Here is a 21,307-nt window from a genome sequence, read left to right as displayed (position 1 = left end):
TGCTATGCAGGGACGCTGAGCCCTCCCCCACACCAAAGGACATCCTGAGCATGTTGCCCAGGGGCAAGGTACACAGCCTTCCTCAGGGACTCAGGGGAGGCCCCTCCCAAGTCATGACCCAGCTGCTAACCCTAAGATACAGGAACTCTCAAGCCTGGGTACTGCTAGACTTCTTTTGATCCCACAGCATCATGAAGAAATCAGAGTTGTGATCCCCATTTCACAGATCTGGAAACTCTAGCCCCATGCGAGAAGGAATATTTCTAGGGAGGCAGTGAAGGGAACTCAGGTGACTTTCCTCCTGGCTCTAAGAGGTTCAGTCCTGGTTGGCCCCTAACTGACCCTCTGATCTTCTTTCTCGCCTTAAGAGAGCAGTGGCATCACCGCTCTGGGTGCTCTGGGAAAATAGGTGAGGTGGTCGGTGCAGAGCTCTTGGCCCAGGAGTAGGACCACAGGACACAGAGCAGAGGATGCTAGGGGCTTATTGAGGGAGCAGAGGCCTGAACTCAGGGCTCCTCTTAACCCTTCAGCTTTGGCGTTCCATCTATACAGAGAAGGCTCTCTTCCTGTCATGGTGGGGATTAGACAAACGGGGTAGATGAGAATCAGGGAGTCAAACTGAGAGGGAGCCAGCCAGTCTGCCATCCTCACTTCTGCTTTCTTCATCTTTTGTTTAGAAAAAACATGTTTGTTCATTCTTGTCCTTGTGTGAGCAATAGACCACAACCCAGAAGCCTTGGCAAATAGAAAGAGCCAGCCCACTCCGCCCAGGGGTCTGAGAAGGAGTCCAGCAGGTGGGTAGGCAGGCTAGGGCAGAGCAGGAGCATCAGGAAGCCAAGATGGAGAAGGTATGGGGAAGAAATGGCTCCACAGAAAGAGAAGAGGGGATGCTGGAGTGGGGTAAGGGGAATTTCTTGAGAATACCTGTGAAAGCGCCCCTGGGTTCCTGGTAGGAGGGTGTTTCTTTAGCCCAAGAACAAGGCTGAGCAGTGTTCTGGGTGGAGAGAGGGAGGGTAGACTGTGAAGTGTAGAGGAAGGGAAAGGCAATGGAGGGAAAGTGGAACAAGGGGGTGGGGGCAGACATTTGGACACAGGCGGGTCTTAGCCCCTGGCCCTAGCTGAGTCTGTGTGATGATGCAGCACACTTGTGCCATCCTCAGAGTTTATCCGTGTGATCAAGAGATGATGCAGGTAGGGAGAGGTATATGTGTGAGCCGAAGACAGCAGACACCAGAGGAACTTTAAGGTCTCAGCCATTCTGGGAGAACTTAGACAGGGGTGGGCACCATGGGCTTTAGTTTCTTCACTGGCAACATGAGGCTGAGGAAAGGTTGAGTCTACAGCACAGAGACTGCTGTAGACAGACTCTACAGCACAGCAGACATACTGTCTGCTTCAGTGTAGGATCCCAGTCAATGGCTTCTATCGTGTTGGCAAGTAAGAACAATCTGGCCCAAGTTTAAATCGCCATCATTGTTCCTTACTAGCAAGTGATGTCATCTTAGTTTGTCTGCCTCCTCCCCCATAAAATTCGGACAATAGAGTCCCCACCCTGAGCAGTTGCTTCAAGGATTCAATGCGATAATGAAGCAGGCAATCTGTTCAGCAGAGTCCCTGGAGTACAGTAAATGCTCAAGAAAAGATGTCTTGCATGGGCATCGTTACATTCGAGAGGATGAAAACAGCCAGCCTCATCGGAAACAAAATGGACCCTATCTGCTGAGCCTGGGGGAAAGGCGGGGGGCCTGGCAAGGAGGGAAGGAGATTCTCCTCAGGGCTGAGCAGTCTCGCCCGGGTGTGTGCACCAGGAATGAATATGAGCCTGCAAGGAGGCCCCACCCAGTGCCAGGCAGACAGCATGAGGACAGAGCAAAGTGGGTCTACTGCCGAGAATGTGGGAACGTGCGAATGGGCTGTGAAGAGTGACTCGCACTGGGAAATTGTTTTCTGGCTGACTATCAGAGCTGGTGTCCTGGTGGCCTGGGTGTGGCTGACTGCCAGCCACAGGTGCCCATAATCATCTCTGGGCTAGAACCCCTTGAAGAGTTGCCATGGCATCTGGGGACAGCACCAACGGCACTAGACAGAAAATGAGAAGACCAGAATCCTCACCCAGCTTGCTTATGAGCTGGCTTATCTCGTTGGGCCTCAGTTTCCCTATGTGAAAGAGGAGAATGACAAATTCTGGCCTTACTTCCATCTGGACACCCCAAGGTCAGTCACTTCACCTTCCTTCAGGGCTTCAGTACAGAGGAACATTTCTGCATCGGGACTTCCTGGTGACAGTCTACTCACGAACTTGCCCTGCACGCTGAGGTTCCAGTCCTTAGGGACTTCCCTTCATTGACTGCTTTCAGAAATACCCCTCCCCCGATAAAGTAAAGCAACCGTCCTCTCAATTCAGCAGACTGGTTGCCTGATTCTCTCTTCCTTCATGCTGCCAAACTTCCAGAACAAATGTCCGACATCCGCTGCCTCCTCTTCCCACCTCCTACACTCCGGGAACCCACCACAATCTGGTCACCGCCCCCGAGGCTCCATGGAAGAAACACGTATGCCAGGCTCGCCCACCCAGTGCCTCCCCTTCCCCCAGCCCTGGCAGCAGCCCCTGGGCCTAATCTGCCTCACCTACCCAACCCTATGGGTACCTGGAACGCTGAATGTGTGGCACTGTGGTTCATCCTCAACTCCTTCTGCCAGGTGCCTACCAACTGCTGCCCCCCTATTCTCTCTGCATCAGTCTCCTGGCCACTTCTTCCTCCTTTCTTGGGCCAGGGCTGCTAGCTCAGCCTCCAGGAAGGCTCTGAGCTTTGATGAACCCATTTACAATGTCATTAAAATGATCCTGTGTCTGTGTGACGCTCTGGGAAAAGGCTGTTCATGCTTTCTTCCTCAACCTCATAATCGTGACTCCCCCAAAAGGGTTTAATCACTCTAGCCATCACCCCCAGAGATCTATGCGCATGTGCTCCTCTTGCTTTCATAATTCTAGTCCCATCCTCTGAGCTATTCATTCTCCTGCTTGGATGCTAGCTACATGGCAGGTGTTTTCCAACCAGTCTCTCCCTCAAAGTTCCCTCTGTTAAGATCTGTGAACCTTCCACCTCACTGAGCCAAGCTGAGATTCCTGGCTCAGTACAGATGGACCTGCTCTCTGGGATAGGATTCAAACCTGGTCTGACTGCCCAAGATGTGGAATTCAAAGCAGGTATGATTGAAACATCTACAGGAGGGCAAAGAGCTCAGATTGGCCACCAGAGCCCTGTCACCTGTCAGACCACCCTGTGGGACCTGTCTGGCTATGTGGGAAGCTAGCAAGCCCAGATATATCTTATCACAAAGGTCAACAGGTAAAGACACTGAGGCTGAGAAACTTGGACCAGGCCTTCTGGCTCAGACCATTGTTTTTTAATACCCTACACTGTTGGGGTGAGAGAGAGAGAGAGAGAGCCCTGACTTTGGATCCACAGCTGTGCTTTAAGTCTGTGAGAAATGGGCAGAATTCCATGTGTTAGAAAAAGAGGGCAGTGTGCAGGGAGGGCGGCCATAGCTTATACAAGCATTCCCCAGTTCTCAAGATCATAAAAAGGCTGTGGCCAGCAGAGTCCACTTGGAAGCAAAGAGGAAATCGTACACAGGCATTTTTACAGCTCTCAGCCCTGTGCACATCTTTCCCATCACCAATGGTTGGTGAAGTTACATATATATAATCTCTCTCTGTCTCTGTCTCTCTCTCTTTCTTTTTGTTCTTTTTAGGCAATGGTATCCTTTCTTAATAATAAGCAAGCAAAACTGAGCCATGTCAGTTCCAGACAGCAAACTGATGAGAGGAAGACAGGGCTGGGCCCAGGATGTCCTCTGCTTGATATGTCCCTCTCTTCCTCTCTCCCTAGGACCTCTGTGAACAGATGGCCACATGCCGCCGTATAATACAGCCAGAACATCCCAGGACCTGCTGCAGAAACCTCGCTTCACTCCTCCTGTCCCCGGCAATGCACCGCCCACTCCCAGGCTCCAGAAGATGCTGTGGGGACAAATTGTCCTGCACCCCCCCCCCCAGCTCCACCGCCAACCCAGCAGAAGTTTCTCGGAGGACACAGAAGGCCTCAGAACCAGAAGATTGTGTTTGTTGAAGGGAACATTGAATCAACAGAAGTTCCAACATATTCCCTGTTTTGGTTGCACATGCCTTTTCTTGAATGGGTTACAAAAAGGAAAGATAGGGGAAAAATTATATTTATATATACTCAGTGCCTAGGGGCAGAGCCAGAATCGGACAGAATGGAAGAAAGGCAAAGGGACTTCCTTGTTCACTTCTTCTGACCTGGCCTGTCCCTTCCATGGTGCACACACCAGAGACTTGCCCCAGCATCAGAGATGCTCTGTGGGCAAAGAGCCATGCCTTGGAGTAAGATGAGGCTGGAAGGCCCAGTTCTTGTGAGCCACCAACCTTCTAGGCCATAGTCCCTTGTTCACAAAGCAACAGCACTGGGCCCTGAGTTATTCTCAGTGGAATAGAGATGATCCCAGCCCCTCACTGTCCCCCAACTCCTGCTCACAAGCATGTTACTAGGTTAGGGCAGGAGGGCTGGTTAGGAGGATGCCAACCAGACCAAGGGCTGTGAACAAAAGCAAGTCTATCTGCCACATCAGTGCCATCTTCTGAGCGTGCCGGCAACAGGAACAGTTCTGGTCCTTAAAAAGTTCCCTCTGGTGCTGAGAGTAAGCCTGCCTGTCTTGCTCTGTACTTGCAGGCACTGTCCCCTGTGATCCTTAGTCTGTGCCAAGCCCCAAAGAGAGCTCTGTGACCTGTTCAAGTGCCCCCCTACCCAGTACTTGATTTGGCTTCCAGACCTCCACCACCCTGCCGGCCGTCCCTTCTGCAGATGCAGGCTTTTTTACTGCTCCTCCTAGGATTTAGCATCTGGAAGTTGGAGGGCAGGCTCTGCAAATCAGAGAAGAGTTGGACAAACCGCATTGTGTCCCCTGAGGAGGACGTGTACCTTTGACACACATTCTCATTCCCTCATCTGACCCCAAGGTACAAAGGCTCTTACCATTCTATGAGTCAAAGGCCATATGGCACTTCCTGATACTAGATGTAGCCATGGAGCCCCAAGGACCTAGAGGCCCAGTGCTGGGGTCAGCTGGGTGGGTGGCACTTGGCTTGCCTGAGGCAGGCTCTTCATAATAGTTCATGGAGAGAGGGCAGACCTTGGGCAGTGTGAACTGGAGCAGAGGGATTGCCCCGGGACAGGAAGTGGGAGAGAGGAAAATAGAGACCAGAGAAATGGAGAGAGATGTATGGTGAGACAGAACCCAGAAGTCCAGCCAGTGAATCCTTGCTGTCACTGCACTGAAAGCTGGATTCATACTATATGTCCTGTGCCGTCTTGTGTGTGTGTGTGTGTGTGTGTGTGTGTGTGTGTGTGTGTGTGTGCATGCGTGTGCACTAGCCTAGAGGGCTGCCCTCACAGCACACAGAGGGCTGCAGTTCCAGGTGGCAGGGGCTGCTGACAGCAGTGTCACTGTGCTTTGGAGGAAGGCAGGAGGGAGGGAGAAGGCTTGGAGAGTGTCACTGTGTCTCAGCCTGTGTGGGGGCGCCTGTGTGGGGGTGGAGGGCTGTGGCATGCACCAGAACATGTGCCTGCCTGCTTCTCTGGTGATGTGGAGAAGCCGGGAAAGGCTGTCCCTTCCCCTGTCCTTGCATCTTTCTCTGCCATCCAGGTCTTGTCTGCCTCCCCGTTTCCCATCCTTTGACCTCTGGTCCCTACATATCATTGCCTCGTGCTGTGGCCTCGGACAAATCACTACCCTCCATGAGGTGTCTCTACTCATGCAATGCACACACGGTCTCCACGGCCCATCCAGTGCTGGAGCACAGGCTCTGAAGTCTTCCTTATAGTCCTCCATCGATGGAGGCCACAGAGAGGAGCATTTCAGACATCTCCAGAGACAGGACCCCCATTTTACTGACAGAAAAGTTGAGGCTCGCAGAAAACAAGTGGTTCATCCAAGGTAGCCCAAGTCAAAGCAGAACTGTGGCTAGAAAATGAACATCAGCTCATTTATCCCCCTCACTAGCCTCTGCCACCACCACCATGACCACTACCCCTTTTCTCTGGTTCACAGGCATGAGGAAAGCTGGTTCACACATGCAGCACTAGATGGTATGCCTTGCTCAGCAGCCTCCCAGAGGACCAGATCACAGTCTCTTGAGCTTTCCTGCCACCTCCTTTAGCCCCAGTCTGCTCATCTGTGAAATGGATGAGTAAGCCCTGCCCACTTCCCTGGGGGGGCTAAGCTAATGGATGGAAAGATACTTTGAGGCCCAGTGCTGCCGGTAGGAGGGCTTAGATGTGAATAACCCTGACTCTAGGTGGGGCCCTGGTGCCTTAGCGTCCTCTCGCCATGATGCTGCCCACTCTCCTTCCAGTTCTGCAAAGGGCAAAGCGGCCCCAAGCATATGCTACAGAGCATTGGAGCTCATGTCTCAAAGAGGTCTTGTGCTGCCAGCATCTTGAAGCCTAGTGCAGGAAGCTGCCATTGCGCCACTGCCGATCAGCAACCCCCAGCCCTCACCCCCAGCTTGGTTCAGGACGAAAAGCTGTGGAGAAAGGGGTTCGGGCTCAGGGGCCAGCCCACAAGTCTCTGTCAACCTTGTGGCCACCCACACTCCCACCAGCCTCCTCTACCTTGCCCTGTCTGAGTCAACTTCAGATCCCTGTTTCTAGAGAGAAAAGAGTGGGCTGAGCTCTATCCTCCCTCCCCTGTCTCTTAAATAAAATTGCCTTCTGAGGCTCCTTCTGTCCAGAGCAGCAATTGTAGGTCCGTAGAGCAAGTCTCTGCCTCTCTGACTCCTACAGTTGGGAGCAGATGTAGGCCTGGGGAGGCAATGGTTAGAAGAGGAATCTGTTCCCCAGGGGCCTAAGTTCCCCAGGGCTTCTGTTGCCTCTCTCCACCCTCCCCATCCTCACCCTTCTTTCCTTTCTATTGATTCTGGACGTCAGAGAAGGCTGAGCAAGTGTGAGGGAACTCTGAGGGCTACCCTGGCCCCCTCCTGACCCAGAAGCTGGCACTGCAGCCCACTTCAAGCAAGCACTCCCATTTCTTTTATTCCAAGGAGGGAAGAGAAGGGAGGTCAAGGGAAGAGGGAGTGAACTCATCCCTGAATCTCTAGAAACAGCCCTATCCTAACCCTATAGGGGACCCAGGATTCTTAGCTTTTCTTAATTTATATGCCTCAGTGCGAGGGCATGGTGGTGTGGGGGTGGGGTGGGGGGAGGTGGAGGGTGGACTGTCTTCAGTCTGGTAGCATCTAGAAGTTCCAGAAACTCCTATTCAGGGCTACCTCCAGGCAGGCTAGGCTCCTCAAAGGCCACTGGTGCAGTCTTTACTGGGCAGGGTGCGAGTGAATCTGTGTTCTATGCTGTGGCGATCCAGGGCCCAACCAGGGGTCAACCAAAGTTCCCCAAGTCTCTTTTAAAAGCCCAGCCCAGCTCAGTAACCTGCTGGTTATGTGAACAGAGTTCTGGTTGGGGCTCAGTGTCTGGGTAGAGTCACACGGTGTCCTAGCTAAAGGACACAGGACCATCAACTAAAGGCTGAACTCTGCAAACATATTCCTCATTGCTTCCCTCATGGAAGAGGAGCCCAGGAAGACCTTGAACGCCATCCCCCTCCCCCAAACAGGATACCCTCGAAACAAAAGATAAACGGTGAAAAGGCCCTGCCTCCCCACTTAGGCCTGCCCAATCCTTGAGGATAACAGCCACCCCAGCAGCAATGTCCTACCAGATGCCCAGTGTGTGTGTGTGTGTGTGTGTGCGCGCGTGTGTGCGCCAGGCTTGAAGCTATGTCTTCACACGCCAACTATATAATCTTCAGTTTTCTAAATCTACAGCTTGCAGGAAGAGTGGCAGCCTCGCCAATGTTGCAGAGCTGAGGGTCATGTGGGGCAGCTCCTCCCTGCCCCATCAGATGTTTGGCCTAAAGCTAAGGTGCAGAACAAAAGCCATAACTCATCCTCCATAGTGTGTCACACAGACACCCAAGACATGAAGCTGGCCCATCCCAGCCGCTTCTCCTTCGCACAAGCATCTTCAAGCACAGGTCCAAGCAAGGTTTCCTAAGGCGCCACAAGCTCTGACACCGCAACATTTTATAGGTTTGCGCATTTTTCTAGGGAATGTCTATTTAGACTTTCATCAGGTTCCTGGAGGAATAAATGACCTAAAAAAGGTGAAGAGCACCAATAGTTCTGGAAGGAAGATGTCTGAGACTGACTGGACAAGGCCTGGGCATCCCTGCCACCCCTGGTTTTCCTACCATGACCATACCACTGTTCCTTGCCTCTTAAAATTCTGCACCTGCCCTAATACCTCTGAGTACCCAGGTAGGCAGGGGGCTGAGAAGGCCAAGTCCGCCTACCGAGCCCAGTCCTAGCGATCCCCATCTCTTCTCAGGGCAAAAGTGCACTTTGTTGTCACTCTGGTCCCTGGAGGCATCTTAACTCCATTTCCTTGTGCCCTGTGACGCAGCCCTGTCAGAACCAGGCCCCTGAAAGGCAGCTCCTGTCTATTCAGGAAATCCTAAGGTTCCAGGTGAACAATACTCAGACTCTGGAAAGGGGTTCCAGATAAAGTTTAAGAGACAGTCCTCCAGAACAGCCCTAAAAATTGTATTCTTGGGCCCCCACTGCCAACACCTCCAGCGCAAAGACACGCAGAACAGCAAGAAGTCCGTAGACAAATGTGAACATATATTTGCCCAAGGGAGCTGGGGTATGTGGAAGTGTCTGGGTAGTTTGTGTGTGTGTGTGTGTGTGTTCAGGGTCTATGCTTATACACAGTCATAGGTCCACCTCCCACACATATGCAGACACCAACATAATCTCACACATGCCTCCAACGCCCACACACCCAGATAAGTCCATGAGCCCAGGCCTCACACTGGCACACACACACACACACACACACACACACACACACACTCCTGTACATATTTCTCAAGATACATACATACTCAAAAACATCTATCCACATTTCACATCTGTGACCTTATGCACATTATACACACACATGTTTATTGATATTCACATATCTCTGACCTGCCACACACATGCACACTGATGCATGTCCATACCTTCGCTGCAACATCCCCTAGCCAAGAGCATCCCTTGCATAATTGCGCACAGGCTCCCTTGCAGGGCATACTGACATTTTTAGGCTTTCCACACAAATGACGCGCACGCACATCTCTTCGTGATTTACTGGCAACAGCGTTTCCCTTTCTGTCCACAGTGTTGCCTGGTGTCCGTTCTTATACAACTCCATCTGCTCCCCCATGGAAGTCATATATAACCTCCCCTCGAGATACATGTATCTCTAGACCTCACACTGGCACGTATCTGCTCACGGGGACCCTCGTCTCATGTTCCTGCTGCTACAACAAGAACCAAACAGGGCTGGTACAGGTACTTCTGCGTCCATGGGGTACTGTGCCAAACTACTCTCCAACTTCTGATCCATCCCAGGACCCCCACAAGCCCTACTGGGAACACCTAGAGACCTTCCCTTCTATCTGTAGCTGCTGATCTGCTGCAGGGAACCTTTCCCTTCTCAGCCTCCCACCCTTCTCTCAACATCGGAGGCGCAACACGATGGGCAACTTTGCCAAAGGACCACAGTTTTGTGCACAGCCGCTGCCACGGTGGCCTACCCCAGCTTGCTGATTGTTCTTTCCCTCCTCCCAAACACCACAATTGCTTTCATGTTAACTCCTTCGGTGCTGAAGCCCTTGCTCCTGGTAAGTAGCTGGGAAAGGGGGAGGGGATGCGCCAGGGGAAAGCAAGCCAGTCCTGACAGTATCTGAAGTCAAGATCTCCAGGTGGGAGGCAGTGAACTCTCCCTGTCAAGGGCGGCATCTAAGCACAACTACAGAAAACATTCCTGCTCGGACCCATCCAAGTGGGAAAATCCCTTTTAAGCCCCAAGTTTCTAAGAATCTTTTCGTACCCAGGTCATGTGCACAGATATGTGCATATACCATCGGTCTGTTACCCTTTCACCAGACACAAACACACACACACACACACACACACACACACACACTGACTGGACACATAAATGTGTCAACGCCTAACTCTGAACATCCTGTGCACACACAGCGCTTCCAAGTCGTGCAGCACGCCTCCCTCTTCATGCACAGGAGAGCTCTAACCACACAGGCACACGCCCCCTGACCGAGAGGCTGATCCCCCATACCCTCCAGGACTCCCTAAGATATGACTCACTTTCCCAGTTCCTCGAAGAGCTGGTACTCTTCTGTGAATCGGGTGCAGGTGATGGTGGCCATCCTGGCACTGGGCAGGCAGGCAAGGCTTTAGGCTGGGGACTAGAACTGGGACACTGCTGTTCTGCTCCCAGAACTAGGGGCCACTTGCCTGCCCCGTGCTCCTGAGTGCAAATGGAGAACCGGCTTGACTGACGAGCTTGGGGCTTCTGAGCAGGGCACTGTGGCTGCTCACAGCCTCGCGAGCCTTCGTCAGCATCCAGGTCCCCATGGCAACCACCTCCGAAACGCCCTGTTCCCGTTGCCCCGGTAACTGCCTCCCCAACACCTGCCTGCCTTCCACTTCAAAACCTGCTCCTGTGTTGCCCTGGCCCTATATACACAATACTGCCGGACTGTGTGGGCCCAGGACCAAGTGGGCCTTGTTCCCCAGGGTGGTGGTGTACTGGGGGGAGGGGAGAGTGGAGAAGGGGATGAGCACAAACTTAGTCCACAAGTAATCTCTCTTCCTACCTCCCCCACCTCCAACTATAGGGCCCTCTTAACAGACGGGATGGGATTAAGTGGGGCAAAGAGGCAGTTGCTATAGTAACGGCTAGTGGGTGCCACACTCTGGGATGGTTCTTGAGAAAGACAGGATGTAGTTACCCTGGCAACTTCATCTCCTCTAGAGAGACAGGTATTGCCCCGTTGCCCTGGCAACAGCTGGGTTCTAAGGTTTACAGGGGAACGATGGCTAATTCGTCTCTCTCTCCTTCCCTTCCCCCTTGTGCTCTCTGCAATGGTTTCTCTGCTCCCCATGGGAATTGGTCTGGTTGACATGGCCTCTGCCTTGTCCTTATTTTGCTCCTGCTCTCCCTGCTTTTTTGGTCACCGGTATATCTATCATACTGTCATTCTAGCTTTGGTGACAAGTACAGAGCAGACCCCGGACTCTGAGGGAATGTCTCTGTTTACTTTCTCACCCCTACCTGTCACCACTTTGCAGCTGGGCCCCCCATGAGGCCTCTTCCACAAGCTGTCCCCACCCATGCTCCCAGAGAGACCATGCAGATTCAGTCTCCTGGGGTTCATGTCCCAGTTTCTGCTTGTGCTTCATGTCAAGGTACGATCGGAGTGAGGCAACTAGAATGAGGTGAGCACAGCCTGGCTCACCCGGGGCTGGGCCAGTGGCATGGATGTACCCTGCCCTGGAGTCTTTTTTTTCCCCCAAACTCTCTGGTCATCTTCCCTGATGACCTCACTTCTTCAGTGTGTCAGATATACTTGCAGCCACAAATCACGTCCCAAGGCGTGGAGTGATCTGAGTTCAAGTTCTAACTCTGACACTAACTAACTGTGTGACCCTAAGCAAGTTGCTGTGGAAGCTCTCTGAGTTCCCACCTCATGTTCTGGAAAATAGGAAGCCGGTCATCCTTACAGAAGACTCCTGTGAAGATGGAAGGCCTAAGGTTACAAATGGGCCCTGGGGAGCAGGCAAACCTGAAGGGTTCTCAGTTTCTAGAAGGCAAAACCCAAAAGTTTTAACGTGAGTCTATGAACACTCCCATCCTGCAGCTTGGTCTTGAACACCCACCTCTTCATTAAGAAAAAAAAAAAAAAATGGGGGAAGAGCCTTAGCACGGTTCACAGGCAGCTATGCAGAGGTGTCCTGCCAGCATCTGCCCCTGAGAGCAAGGGACAGATAATAGGACCTGGAAATGCAAACTCACTGGGTTTCCAACTTGACCCTCAGAATCCACAAATCACTGTACCTTTGAACATTCTCCAACACCAACAAGTATGTGACCCAGCTGAGGCTAGGGGGCCCTGGAAACCTTAGGGGAGTCCTCCATCCCTCTTCCGGAGAGTCTGTGGAAGATCGAGGGCAGAGCTCTTCAATTCAACCAGCTTTCTCAAGAAGGGAAAAGAAGGAAAGTGGAGGGGAAGGAGGGAGGCAAGCCAGGGAGGAGGGGGGAATGGCTTAGCCACTAATTGCACCATTACCACCTTCAGAAAAAGGAAAAACCACTCCGTTTTGTTTCTGCGCACAATACGCTTCCCGCTTCTGCCGCCAACGTGGCAATTCAGAGCAGAGCAGCAAGGCCTGTGCTCACAGGGCCGCACAGCTGGTGGGCAGCGGGCAGGCACAGAACACCATGGCCAAGGCTAGAGGCACCAGAGGAAGGCAGGGGTGGGCAGAACTGTACTTCCATCCTCCTGACTCAGATCCTCTAGCCCAGGGGTTACCAACCTTCCTAACGCTGCAACCGTTTTAATACAGCTCCTCATGCTGTGGTGACCCCCAACCATAAGATTAGTTTTGTTGCTCCTTCATAACTAATTTTGCTACCGCTATGAATCGTAAAGTTTCCCAATGGTCTTAGGTGACTTCTGTAAAAGAGTTGTTTGACACCCCCCCACACAAGGGGGTCACAACCAACAAGTTGAGAAACAGTGCTCTAGCCTACTCCCAGGGGGGGGGGTCCCTGGGACCACCCAGCCACTGCCCAGAGGAAACAGTGTCCGGTTAACTATCGGTGGCTACATGATTGACAGCTGTGATTTTTGAATCAATGTTCTGACTTCTTTGACCTCTTCAAGTGCACAATTGGGTAAATAATGTTCTTTACCTGTAAGGCTGTTTTGTGGCTTAAGCAAGATGAACACAGTGGCTGATACAGAAGGAATTATTATTAAGGAACTAGAAATCCTTTCTCCTCATACTGCTCCCTGAACCACAGTCTGTGGGGCACTGCTCTCTGAGACGTTGCTGGGGGCTAGCTCATGGTTTAGACATTGCCTGGTGTGGCTTTATTTGCAGTGCTTGCAGAAAAGCAAACGTCAATAACTGAAAAAAGAGGTCCCTGGGACCCTCACTCATTAGGGGCCAAGGGCAAGGCAACTGCTTTAAAATCATTAAAAATCACTAAGAAGAATGTGCTATGACTGTAACCATGGAAATGTAACCCTGTGAACAGAAGCGGCCATCCTCTCGGACCAGTGCTGGCCTGCCCGCTGCTCCCGTCACTCAGCACAAATGAAATGCAGTGCTCGGCTCAGAGGCCAGCAAAGCATTTAGAGGAGCCCTGGGGCCTCAGGGAAGCATGTGAAGGTGTGGGCAGCCTGATACCTGCCTGCTCCTGACAGAGACCACTCGGTCCTCGGTCCACTGTGGTCACCATGTCGATCCATTCTTCTCTGCTTCCAGCCCCTTTCCTTGCCTTCTTCCTCATGCCCTTTCCTTTCCTCCCTGGCATCCTCCTGTCTCTGCCCCTTCTCTTACTGATGCCTTTCTCTCCTGCATGCACGGCAAGGAGACGGGCAGGTCCTAGGACCTTAGACCCACCTAATGGTAGAGAAGTAGCTGAACAGGAGAAGCAGGCTGTGGAAGTCTGGCTTACACCTGCATACCTCTTAGGACCTTCCAGGGACTAGGTCAGGGGTGCAGGCACCGGCAGTGATGAACACCTGCATGCTGAGTGCATCTGCCACTCTGCTGAGGAGGCATGACCACTAGTTCACCACATCCTCTTTACCCACAAAGCTGGCAGCTGTGCCTAGTGGTGGCGGCCATCAAGGAGTCAACCATGCCTGGGTAGCAATGAGAGAAGACGCTGAGGATCGCATCAGGGGGATTGATTCTGCCAGACCTCCCACACCCCAGGACCACAGTAGGCACACAGTCCAGCATGTGCCACACGTGTGCAGTACTCAAGCCTAGGCCTGTGCGCCGTGGGCTGGTGGCCAGGGGTGGGGGCCCTGGAGTTTGCTGAGCCAGCATGGCGACGCCAGAAAGAGGCTGGCTATGAACACAGCCGGTGCCTTGTGTCAACGGGAGGGGCAGGAGGAGGCTGGGCTGAGTTCCAGGAGACAAGGGGAGGATGGGAGGGAGGATTGCAGCCAGGAATGACGCTGCGACAGCCCCTTCCATGTTGTCTCATGCATATGCTAAATGTCACAGGGTCTTGCAGGGCCTGGACACGCACCGCAGAAAACGTGCCATCTGAATGGTCCCATGGGGCCTGTCCCACTAAGGGCAGCAAAAGTGGGGAGCAGGCTCAGTAGAAAGTGGGCCAGGAGAGAAGGGATGCTGCGAGGGTCTGGGTAGAGGGCAACAGTTAGGGCAGTATGTCAAGCAATGCCAGGCCTGAGAGAGGAGGGGAGGGAAGCGGCACTGTGGCCTGAGGTGCCCCATGCACAGGACCTCCCTGAGGGGTCCGGTTATCCACACCCCCCAGCTGGAGGTCCAGTTCCAATGCTGGGACAGCTGAAAACAGAGTTTTCCTCGTGGTTTCATTTCCTCCTGAGAAGGAGGTCTGGGACAAAACTCTCATTCTTGGACTCCAAGAACATGAAGCAGTTATTCCTACATAAGAGCCAGGCCCTGTACTAAGCATTTCTCCAGTAGCACTGTGTGGACCTTACGGCAATGTGCTAAACATAGGTAGAGTGGCTCCATGACACCGCTTACTTACCTAAAGCCACACACCTAGGAATCAAACCCAGGTCTGTGTGACTTCACCATTCAGGCCCTGTGTTACTAGGCCCTACAGCTGGAAATCAAGGTGCACAAAGTAGAGGCCACCCTCTAACAGGTGCACAAGTTAGGGGCAGTCAGAGTGACAGCCTGTAGTCCTGGGTCCCTTCCCCTGCTACACCCCTTCCTGGCATTGCTACGAGCGCCCTAGGGAAGCTGAAAGTAGAGGAAACAGCCCTGGCCCAGGCAGGTGTGGAGCTCCACGTGGCTGCTAGGGAACTGGTCATTAGAGGCCAGGGCACCCCAGCCAGGATCCAGCTAAAGCAGGCTTCCATCTGAATCTCACTCTTCCCTCTAACAGGTCTTCCATCTAATCCAGCCCAGGGAGAAACAGAGGCCCCAGAGAAGCCCTGTAACCTAGGGACTGCCGCTGGGTACCCTTCCATCCTATCCTCTCCAAGGGGACTCGGGTGATGTGGGCACCAACCTAGAGGTGCTGTTTTAAGTCAACTTGACACAAGCTAGAGTGATCTGAAAGGCGGGGAACCCAATTGAGAAAAGGAGTCTGTAAGATCAGTCTGTAGGTCATTTTCTCATTAGTGATTGACCAGTGAAGGCCCAGCCCATTGTGGTGGCCCTGGGTTCTATAAACAACAAACAAATAAACAACAGGCTGAGCAAGACACCAGCAGTAAGCCAGTAAGCAGCACTCTTCCACTGCTTCTACACCAGCTTTGGCACCCAGGTTCCTTCCCTTCTGGAGCTTCTGCCCTCACTGCTTTTAATGATGAACCATTGTATGGAACGGTGGGTGAAAAAGAAACTTTCTTCCACATGTTTCTTTTGGTCATGGTGTTTCATCATAGCAACAGTAACCCTAAGACTGGTGCCAACTGGGAATTGGCATATAGGACAGATTCAGGTGTGTTCACTGAGGGGAACCCGGTAGGGAACAGGTAATGGCATGCTGACTATTAATATGGGCCTCTCAATACAATACCCCAAAGACCATCAGCCTCAGGCACTAGTTGCCTACTGGTTCCTGGGGAACAGGACACAGGCTGAAGCTTGAGTGGCTCCCAGGCTATGGTGGCATCGGGGTTGAAAATTCTGAGTTTCTTGAGTTCTGCATTGAGTGGAATACTGAACACAAGGAGGCCTGAGCCAGGCCTGTTCTTCAAGACTTCAGAAACAGACACCAGCTCCAGCACCAATTATTCCTCCTATCTTGGGGCCAGAATGACTGCAGGAAATAGAATTTGGGGACCAAAGGAGAACAGAAAGTACTATGTATGGTTCTGTTCTTGTGGCCTTAGAAGGGATGTGGATGATGGGGCTGGAAGGCAGAAAAACCTGGCAGGCAGGGGCCCTTCAGCAGTCCTCAGAGAAGCACCCACACACTTCTCTAAAGCCTGGATCTACAGGGAAGCCTAGGCTATGTGCCAGCGTGGCAGGCCAGAGGGCATATCTGGAACAGGCCCCCGCAGGCCTGGAGTGTCCTGGGCAGTGGGCAGACTGTGACTAGTCCCTCTGGTACACACAAGGCTAAGACACCACTAAGCATCTTCTTCACAGCCTTCTTCCTGAGCAGGCAAAAACACTACAGCCATTGGAACCCAGAGACCTCTGCCAGTCCTGGGCCCTGCCTACCATCCGGGCATCAACATTATCACGGAAGGGAAAACATACAGGTGGCGGAGAACGAGAAAAGACAAAAAGAACAGGGCTGGGCTGGAGAAGTGGCTCAGCAGTCAAGAGCACAGACTGCTTTTCCAGAGGACATAAGTTTGTTTTCCAGCACCCATGTTAGACAGCTCACATACACCCCCCCCCCCGTAACTCCAGCTCTAGGAGCTGATGTCTCTAGCCTCTGTGGGCACTTTCCTCACGTGCACATACCCACACACAAACACACACATCATCAGAAGTAAATCTTAAGGGGAAAAAAAAAGTACAGGGCTAAGGGTGGACCTAGGATGCAATGGTCACCTGCTCCCTGCAGCCCAGGCCAGACCCTCATGCAGGATTCAGTCACCGGCAGTGGCGATGCAGCCCTGCAACCAGCATCAAACCCCCGCGGCACTGCGCCCACCCCACTCCACCCATCCTGCTCATCCACAAGCTGACGAGTCCTAACAGGCCTCCTTTGCCAGTGACAAAAATAACTATTTTCAAAATTCACAGCAGGGCCTTCGCCTACACACACTGCGCCGACTGGAACCTGAAGGGAGATATGTGGAACGCAGTGTGCGGATGAAGCAGTGCTATGCGGCACGCAGGCTCTACAGCCATCACCCCCTCCTCGACACTCCTGAGCCCGTGTCCCCCAGATGCAAACGTGCACGGTGGTGCCCATAACAACCACAAGTGAGAGCTCTTGGACCCTCCACTGTATGAAGAGAAACCCCGAGGCCCAGAGAGGGTCAGGGGTTTGCCTGCAGCCACACAGTGAACCTGAGGCAGGACTCCCTCCCCACCCTTTTTTCCTTCTGCTAACAGTGAGCTCATGGGGGTCCCCAGGGACGCTTATACATACGCACAGACCAGCATGGCTTGCCTCTGGGTAATGGCACTTTAATCAAGTTCACAGTCTCCTCCACAACCATTAGCTTGGCCAGTTTTCTTCAGCACCGTGAGGTAGGCAGAGCCAGGACTAGCATTTCCCTACCCTTTGCAGGTAGGTAAATCAAGGGCCTGGGGGAGGGAGGACTGTGTTCAAGGCCAAAGGAGATGATTGGTTCAAAGGCTCTTTTCACAGCTGTTTCCCCCACCCTCACTAAGCAGCTGCTCAGGGCCCAAGTCAGTTGCCCCTGGATGCTGGGGGAAAAAAGAGGAACATTCCACTAGGCTCCCAAGTCTTGAGGCTCCAGGAATGTGAAGATTCTCATACCCTACACTGTCCGACCTCATTGAGTCCTTCAACAGAACAGCCAGATGGTAATGCTCCAGCTGATATCTAAGAACACCACAAAGACCCAGAAAGAAGGTCATGGACTTGAGTCCTCTGGAAAGTGGTGAGGTCAGCAAGGACCTGCCATGGCCCCAGACACATGTGTGCACCAGAATCGTAAAGTCACCAGAGCCCATTTTAGAGGTGAGGAGGAGGCAGAATGCTGTTATTGGTACCTGAGGTGATAGAACATACACATCAGGAGAGAGGCAAGACTGGCACCCAGGCATCCCAGCCTGGCTTGTGCCCTTCCCCAAGTCACGCCCTATTCAGCTGAGGGCTTCTGTGCCCTCCCTTCACATGCCTGCAGATGAAGACTTGACCTTGGCCTTCTCCCTGAGAACCAGCAATGGGACAACATCTGAAGGGGAACGGAGATTCCCTGCCACCCCCAGCCATCAGATCCGGTGGGACATCAGCCTGGTGTTGAGTTTACGGAAAAAAGATCTAAGCTTGCAAATCTTGCATTTCTTCTTGCGTCGGCCTCGAGAGAAACTTCTGCCCCTGCCTTCTTCCACCTCCTCCTCTTCTTCCTCATCGCTGGCCCAGGGGCCCCAAGCACCCCCATTAAAGTCAGGATGGGCCCGAGGGTTAGCAGCCGGGTAGCGCACAGGGATGGCAGTTCGGTTATAATCAGCTAGGCGAGCCAGCAGGGTGCGGACAACATCAGGTCGCTGGCCAGCCAGGTCCTCTCGCTCATAAGGGTCAGCACTGATGTTAAAGAGCCACACAGCCTGGCGGATGCTGGCCATCCGCTCCAGGTTCCACCAGCTGCCAGGGAAGGAGGCCAGTGTCTGCGGTGGAATCCAGTCGCCGTAGCCTGGGTCTCCGGTGAGCAGCTTCCACTCTCCCACCCGGATAGCAGCCTGCACGGCTGTATTCCAGATGCCAAAGCCACCCTCCAAGGAGCCATGCTGGGCATGGTTGTAGAGGGGGTCGATGTTGTGCAGGATCTCTGTGCGAGGCGAGGCCTGGCCCTCGCTGATGGCTGGCCACACATCATACCCATCCAGGCCATCGGCTGCTGATGTAGAGCCACCCGCCAGGCCCACCAGTGTTGGGTACCAATCTGTGATATGCACCAGGGCCCGACTGGTCCGCCTCTTTTTCTTGAGCAGGGGGCTGTGGACGAAACCCAGGCCCCTCACACCACCCTCCCAGTAGGTGCCCTTCCGTCCTCGAAGGGGCCAGTTGCTACCCCCTGAGAAAGTCTGGCCACCGTTGTCACTGGAGAAGATAACAACACTGTTGTTATAGAAACCGTAGCGCTTGAGGGCCCCGGTGATGTTGCGCACAGCCTCGTCCATGCAGGTCACCATGGCCGCATACTTGCGCCGAGCCACATTGCCCATTCTGCGGTAGCGGTAAAGGTACTCTCGAGGTGACTGCAGGGGCGTGTGTACTGCCTGGAAAGCCACGTAGAGGAAGAGGGGCTTCTGGGGATTGTGGCTGGCTAGGATGTGGCTGGCACGCTGGGCATAGAGCATGGTGGAGTACTGGCCGCTGAGCCCCCAGGCCACACTCTCGCCCTCATGCAGGTCGAAACCACAAACCCCCGGGCCATCACAGTTGTCATAAGTGTAATAGTCCACATTGCCTGTGAGGGAGCCCAAGAAGGTGTCGAAGCCCCTTCGGGTAGGCAAGCACTCCTTCCGGTAGAAGCCCAGATGCCACTTGCCCACCATGTGGGTGGAGTAGCCTGCCTCCTGTAGCTTCTGGGGCAGCGTCACCTGGTCCAGAGGCAGACAGTTGGGCTGCCGTGGGCGGATGATGGAGTGTTGCAATCCTGTGTGGATCTGGTACCTGGAGGTGAGAGATGGATACATGGGAGATACAAGTGAGCTACAGAGCACTGCTCCCAAAAACAACTCCCAGGAGCACCCTGAGATGGGCCCTGGTGTAGTGCCACCAGAGGGGACAGTACAAAAGCCCTAGACACTGCAAATGGGCTAAGCACCTACAAAAGATTATCTAAAATCTTGATATCAATGAAGCAGGTATGGAAACTTATTGATAAGATGGTATAACTGCAGCTCAGAACAGTTAAGCTACTGCCCAGGACTGCACAGCCAGGAAGTTGGTACATCAAGAGTTGAGCCAGTTGATATCAGTTAGAGCTGACACCAAGCTCTTGCTGTGTGTTCAGCATCACACTTCCTTTGAACTGGGAAATTCACGTCATTATTTCCACCTCCCAAATAAGGAAACGAAAGCTCTGGGATTCACTTGGCTAGTATGAAGAGTAGGCTCGCTATCCCAGCAGAGGCTCCAGCCGGGAGTCCCTGAGCTCTACGCTGTAAATTTAGTACACAGCCTGGGTACACCAAGTCCTGGTCTCCCAGGCAAACTCCTACTCCTTGGAAGCCCACAACTTACTCAATGAGTTACTTTGTTTCTGGGTCTTCCTCCCCTGCAGCAGGCACTTGGTACACACCTCTACTGTCTGATTGGCTTTGGAGTACAACTGAATATGCGCTCTGACCCCATGATACAGAATAGAATTGCCTTTGTATTCCTAACACCTCCATGATACTTAAAGCTCACTCAGTTAACTATGGAATGAACAAACAAAAGAATTCAGAGGGTTTGGTAAGGTCAAGGGGTCAAGATCAAGGTCACACAGCAATCAAGGGCAGCACTGAGACTTGAACATGAATCCAAACAGAATCTGTTTTCAGGCAAAGTAGGCCACCCACCTCCTCCCACTTGAGAGCGGATGATGTTGCAAGAATGAGTGAGCTGGCTGGAATGAGAAATCCCTAGCAGTTGCCCTGCCCCAGGCTGTGTGGACCAGCACACCTACTGCAGCAATCAATGCCTAGCAGAATCCTGGGTTTCCTTCATATCTCATCTTCCACTGCTGTGATCCGCTCGACCCAAGCGATCTGCTTGAGACATCTTAAAAGGAGCAAGTAAATAAACTACCTGGAATATAGCAAGGGAGTTAGAATCCCACACCTTTCCTTAGCCCTAGGCAGCTGAGTTAGCGAATGCCTGAGTATTCCCTACTTGACAGAGACTAATTCCTTTCTCTTAAGGCCATTCTAAAGACAGTGCCACACACAAACATTATCTCATTTAATTCTCCCACACACACACACACCATGTCTGTGTGTGTGTGTGTGTGTGTGTGTGTGTGTGTCTGGACTGAACTCCCAGCCTTGAGCATGCTCTGTAAGCACTCTACCACTTAGCTATATTATATCCCCAGCTTTTCAAAAAGTTTCTAAAAAAAATAATTCATTTATTTTGTGTGCATTGGCGTTTTGCCTGCATGTACGTCCATGTGAGAGTGTAGGATTCCCTCAAACTGAAGGTGCAGACGGTTGTCAACTGCCCTTGTTATATCCAGTTCTCGGACCCCTAAATACCTACCTTTGCAAAACACTCGAGGGTCTTTTATTACAAGCTTGAGTCCAGTGGCCGTCCTTTACAAAGACAAAGGGGCAAGCGAACCTCCCACCCCACCCCACTCTGGGAGAACAAGGTTTTTAAAGGAACAAAAATGAAATCAGTGTAGTACAAGCCTTGGCATTACAGGGTTGGGTAAGAGGGTACTCTCTAGGGAAGCTGACCTTTAAAATGATTGGTCTGCTTTTAGGCGC

General features: G+C 52.6%; 2 protein-coding genes across 3 annotated transcripts in view; both read right to left on the bottom strand.

Moving 5' to 3' along the window:
* Window positions 1-10,524, bottom strand: part of Camk2a (calcium/calmodulin dependent protein kinase II alpha) — a 61,816-nt gene extending 51,292 nt beyond the window's left edge. For both annotated transcript variants that reach the window (XM_055622951.1, XM_055622952.1), the window contains exon 1: window positions 10,295-10,524. In XM_055622951.1, coding sequence (XP_055478926.1) covers window positions 10,295-10,356 — 62 coding nt within the window. In that variant the 5' untranslated portion in view covers window positions 10,357-10,524. The remainder of the gene's footprint in view (window positions 1-10,294) is intronic.
* A 6,768-nt stretch (window positions 10,525-17,292) lies between these two features.
* On the bottom strand, window positions 17,293-19,528 carry Arsi (arylsulfatase family member I). The gene has a single exon (XM_055622837.1). It carries the CDS (start codon window positions 19,526-19,528, stop codon window positions 18,101-18,103), a length of 1,428 nt encoding a protein of 475 aa, XP_055478812.1. The 3' UTR covers window positions 17,293-18,100.
* Window positions 19,529-21,307: the final 1,779 nt, after the last annotated feature.

Source organism: Psammomys obesus, unplaced genomic scaffold (genome assembly GCF_907164565.1).
Source record: "Psammomys obesus unplaced genomic scaffold, mPsaObe1.curated_primary_1811, whole genome shotgun sequence".
Classification (NCBI taxonomy): Eukaryota; Metazoa; Chordata; class Mammalia; order Rodentia; family Muridae; genus Psammomys; species Psammomys obesus.
The sequence above is the reverse complement of the archived record's forward strand: the minus strand, read 5'-3'. Positions and strand labels throughout refer to the sequence as shown.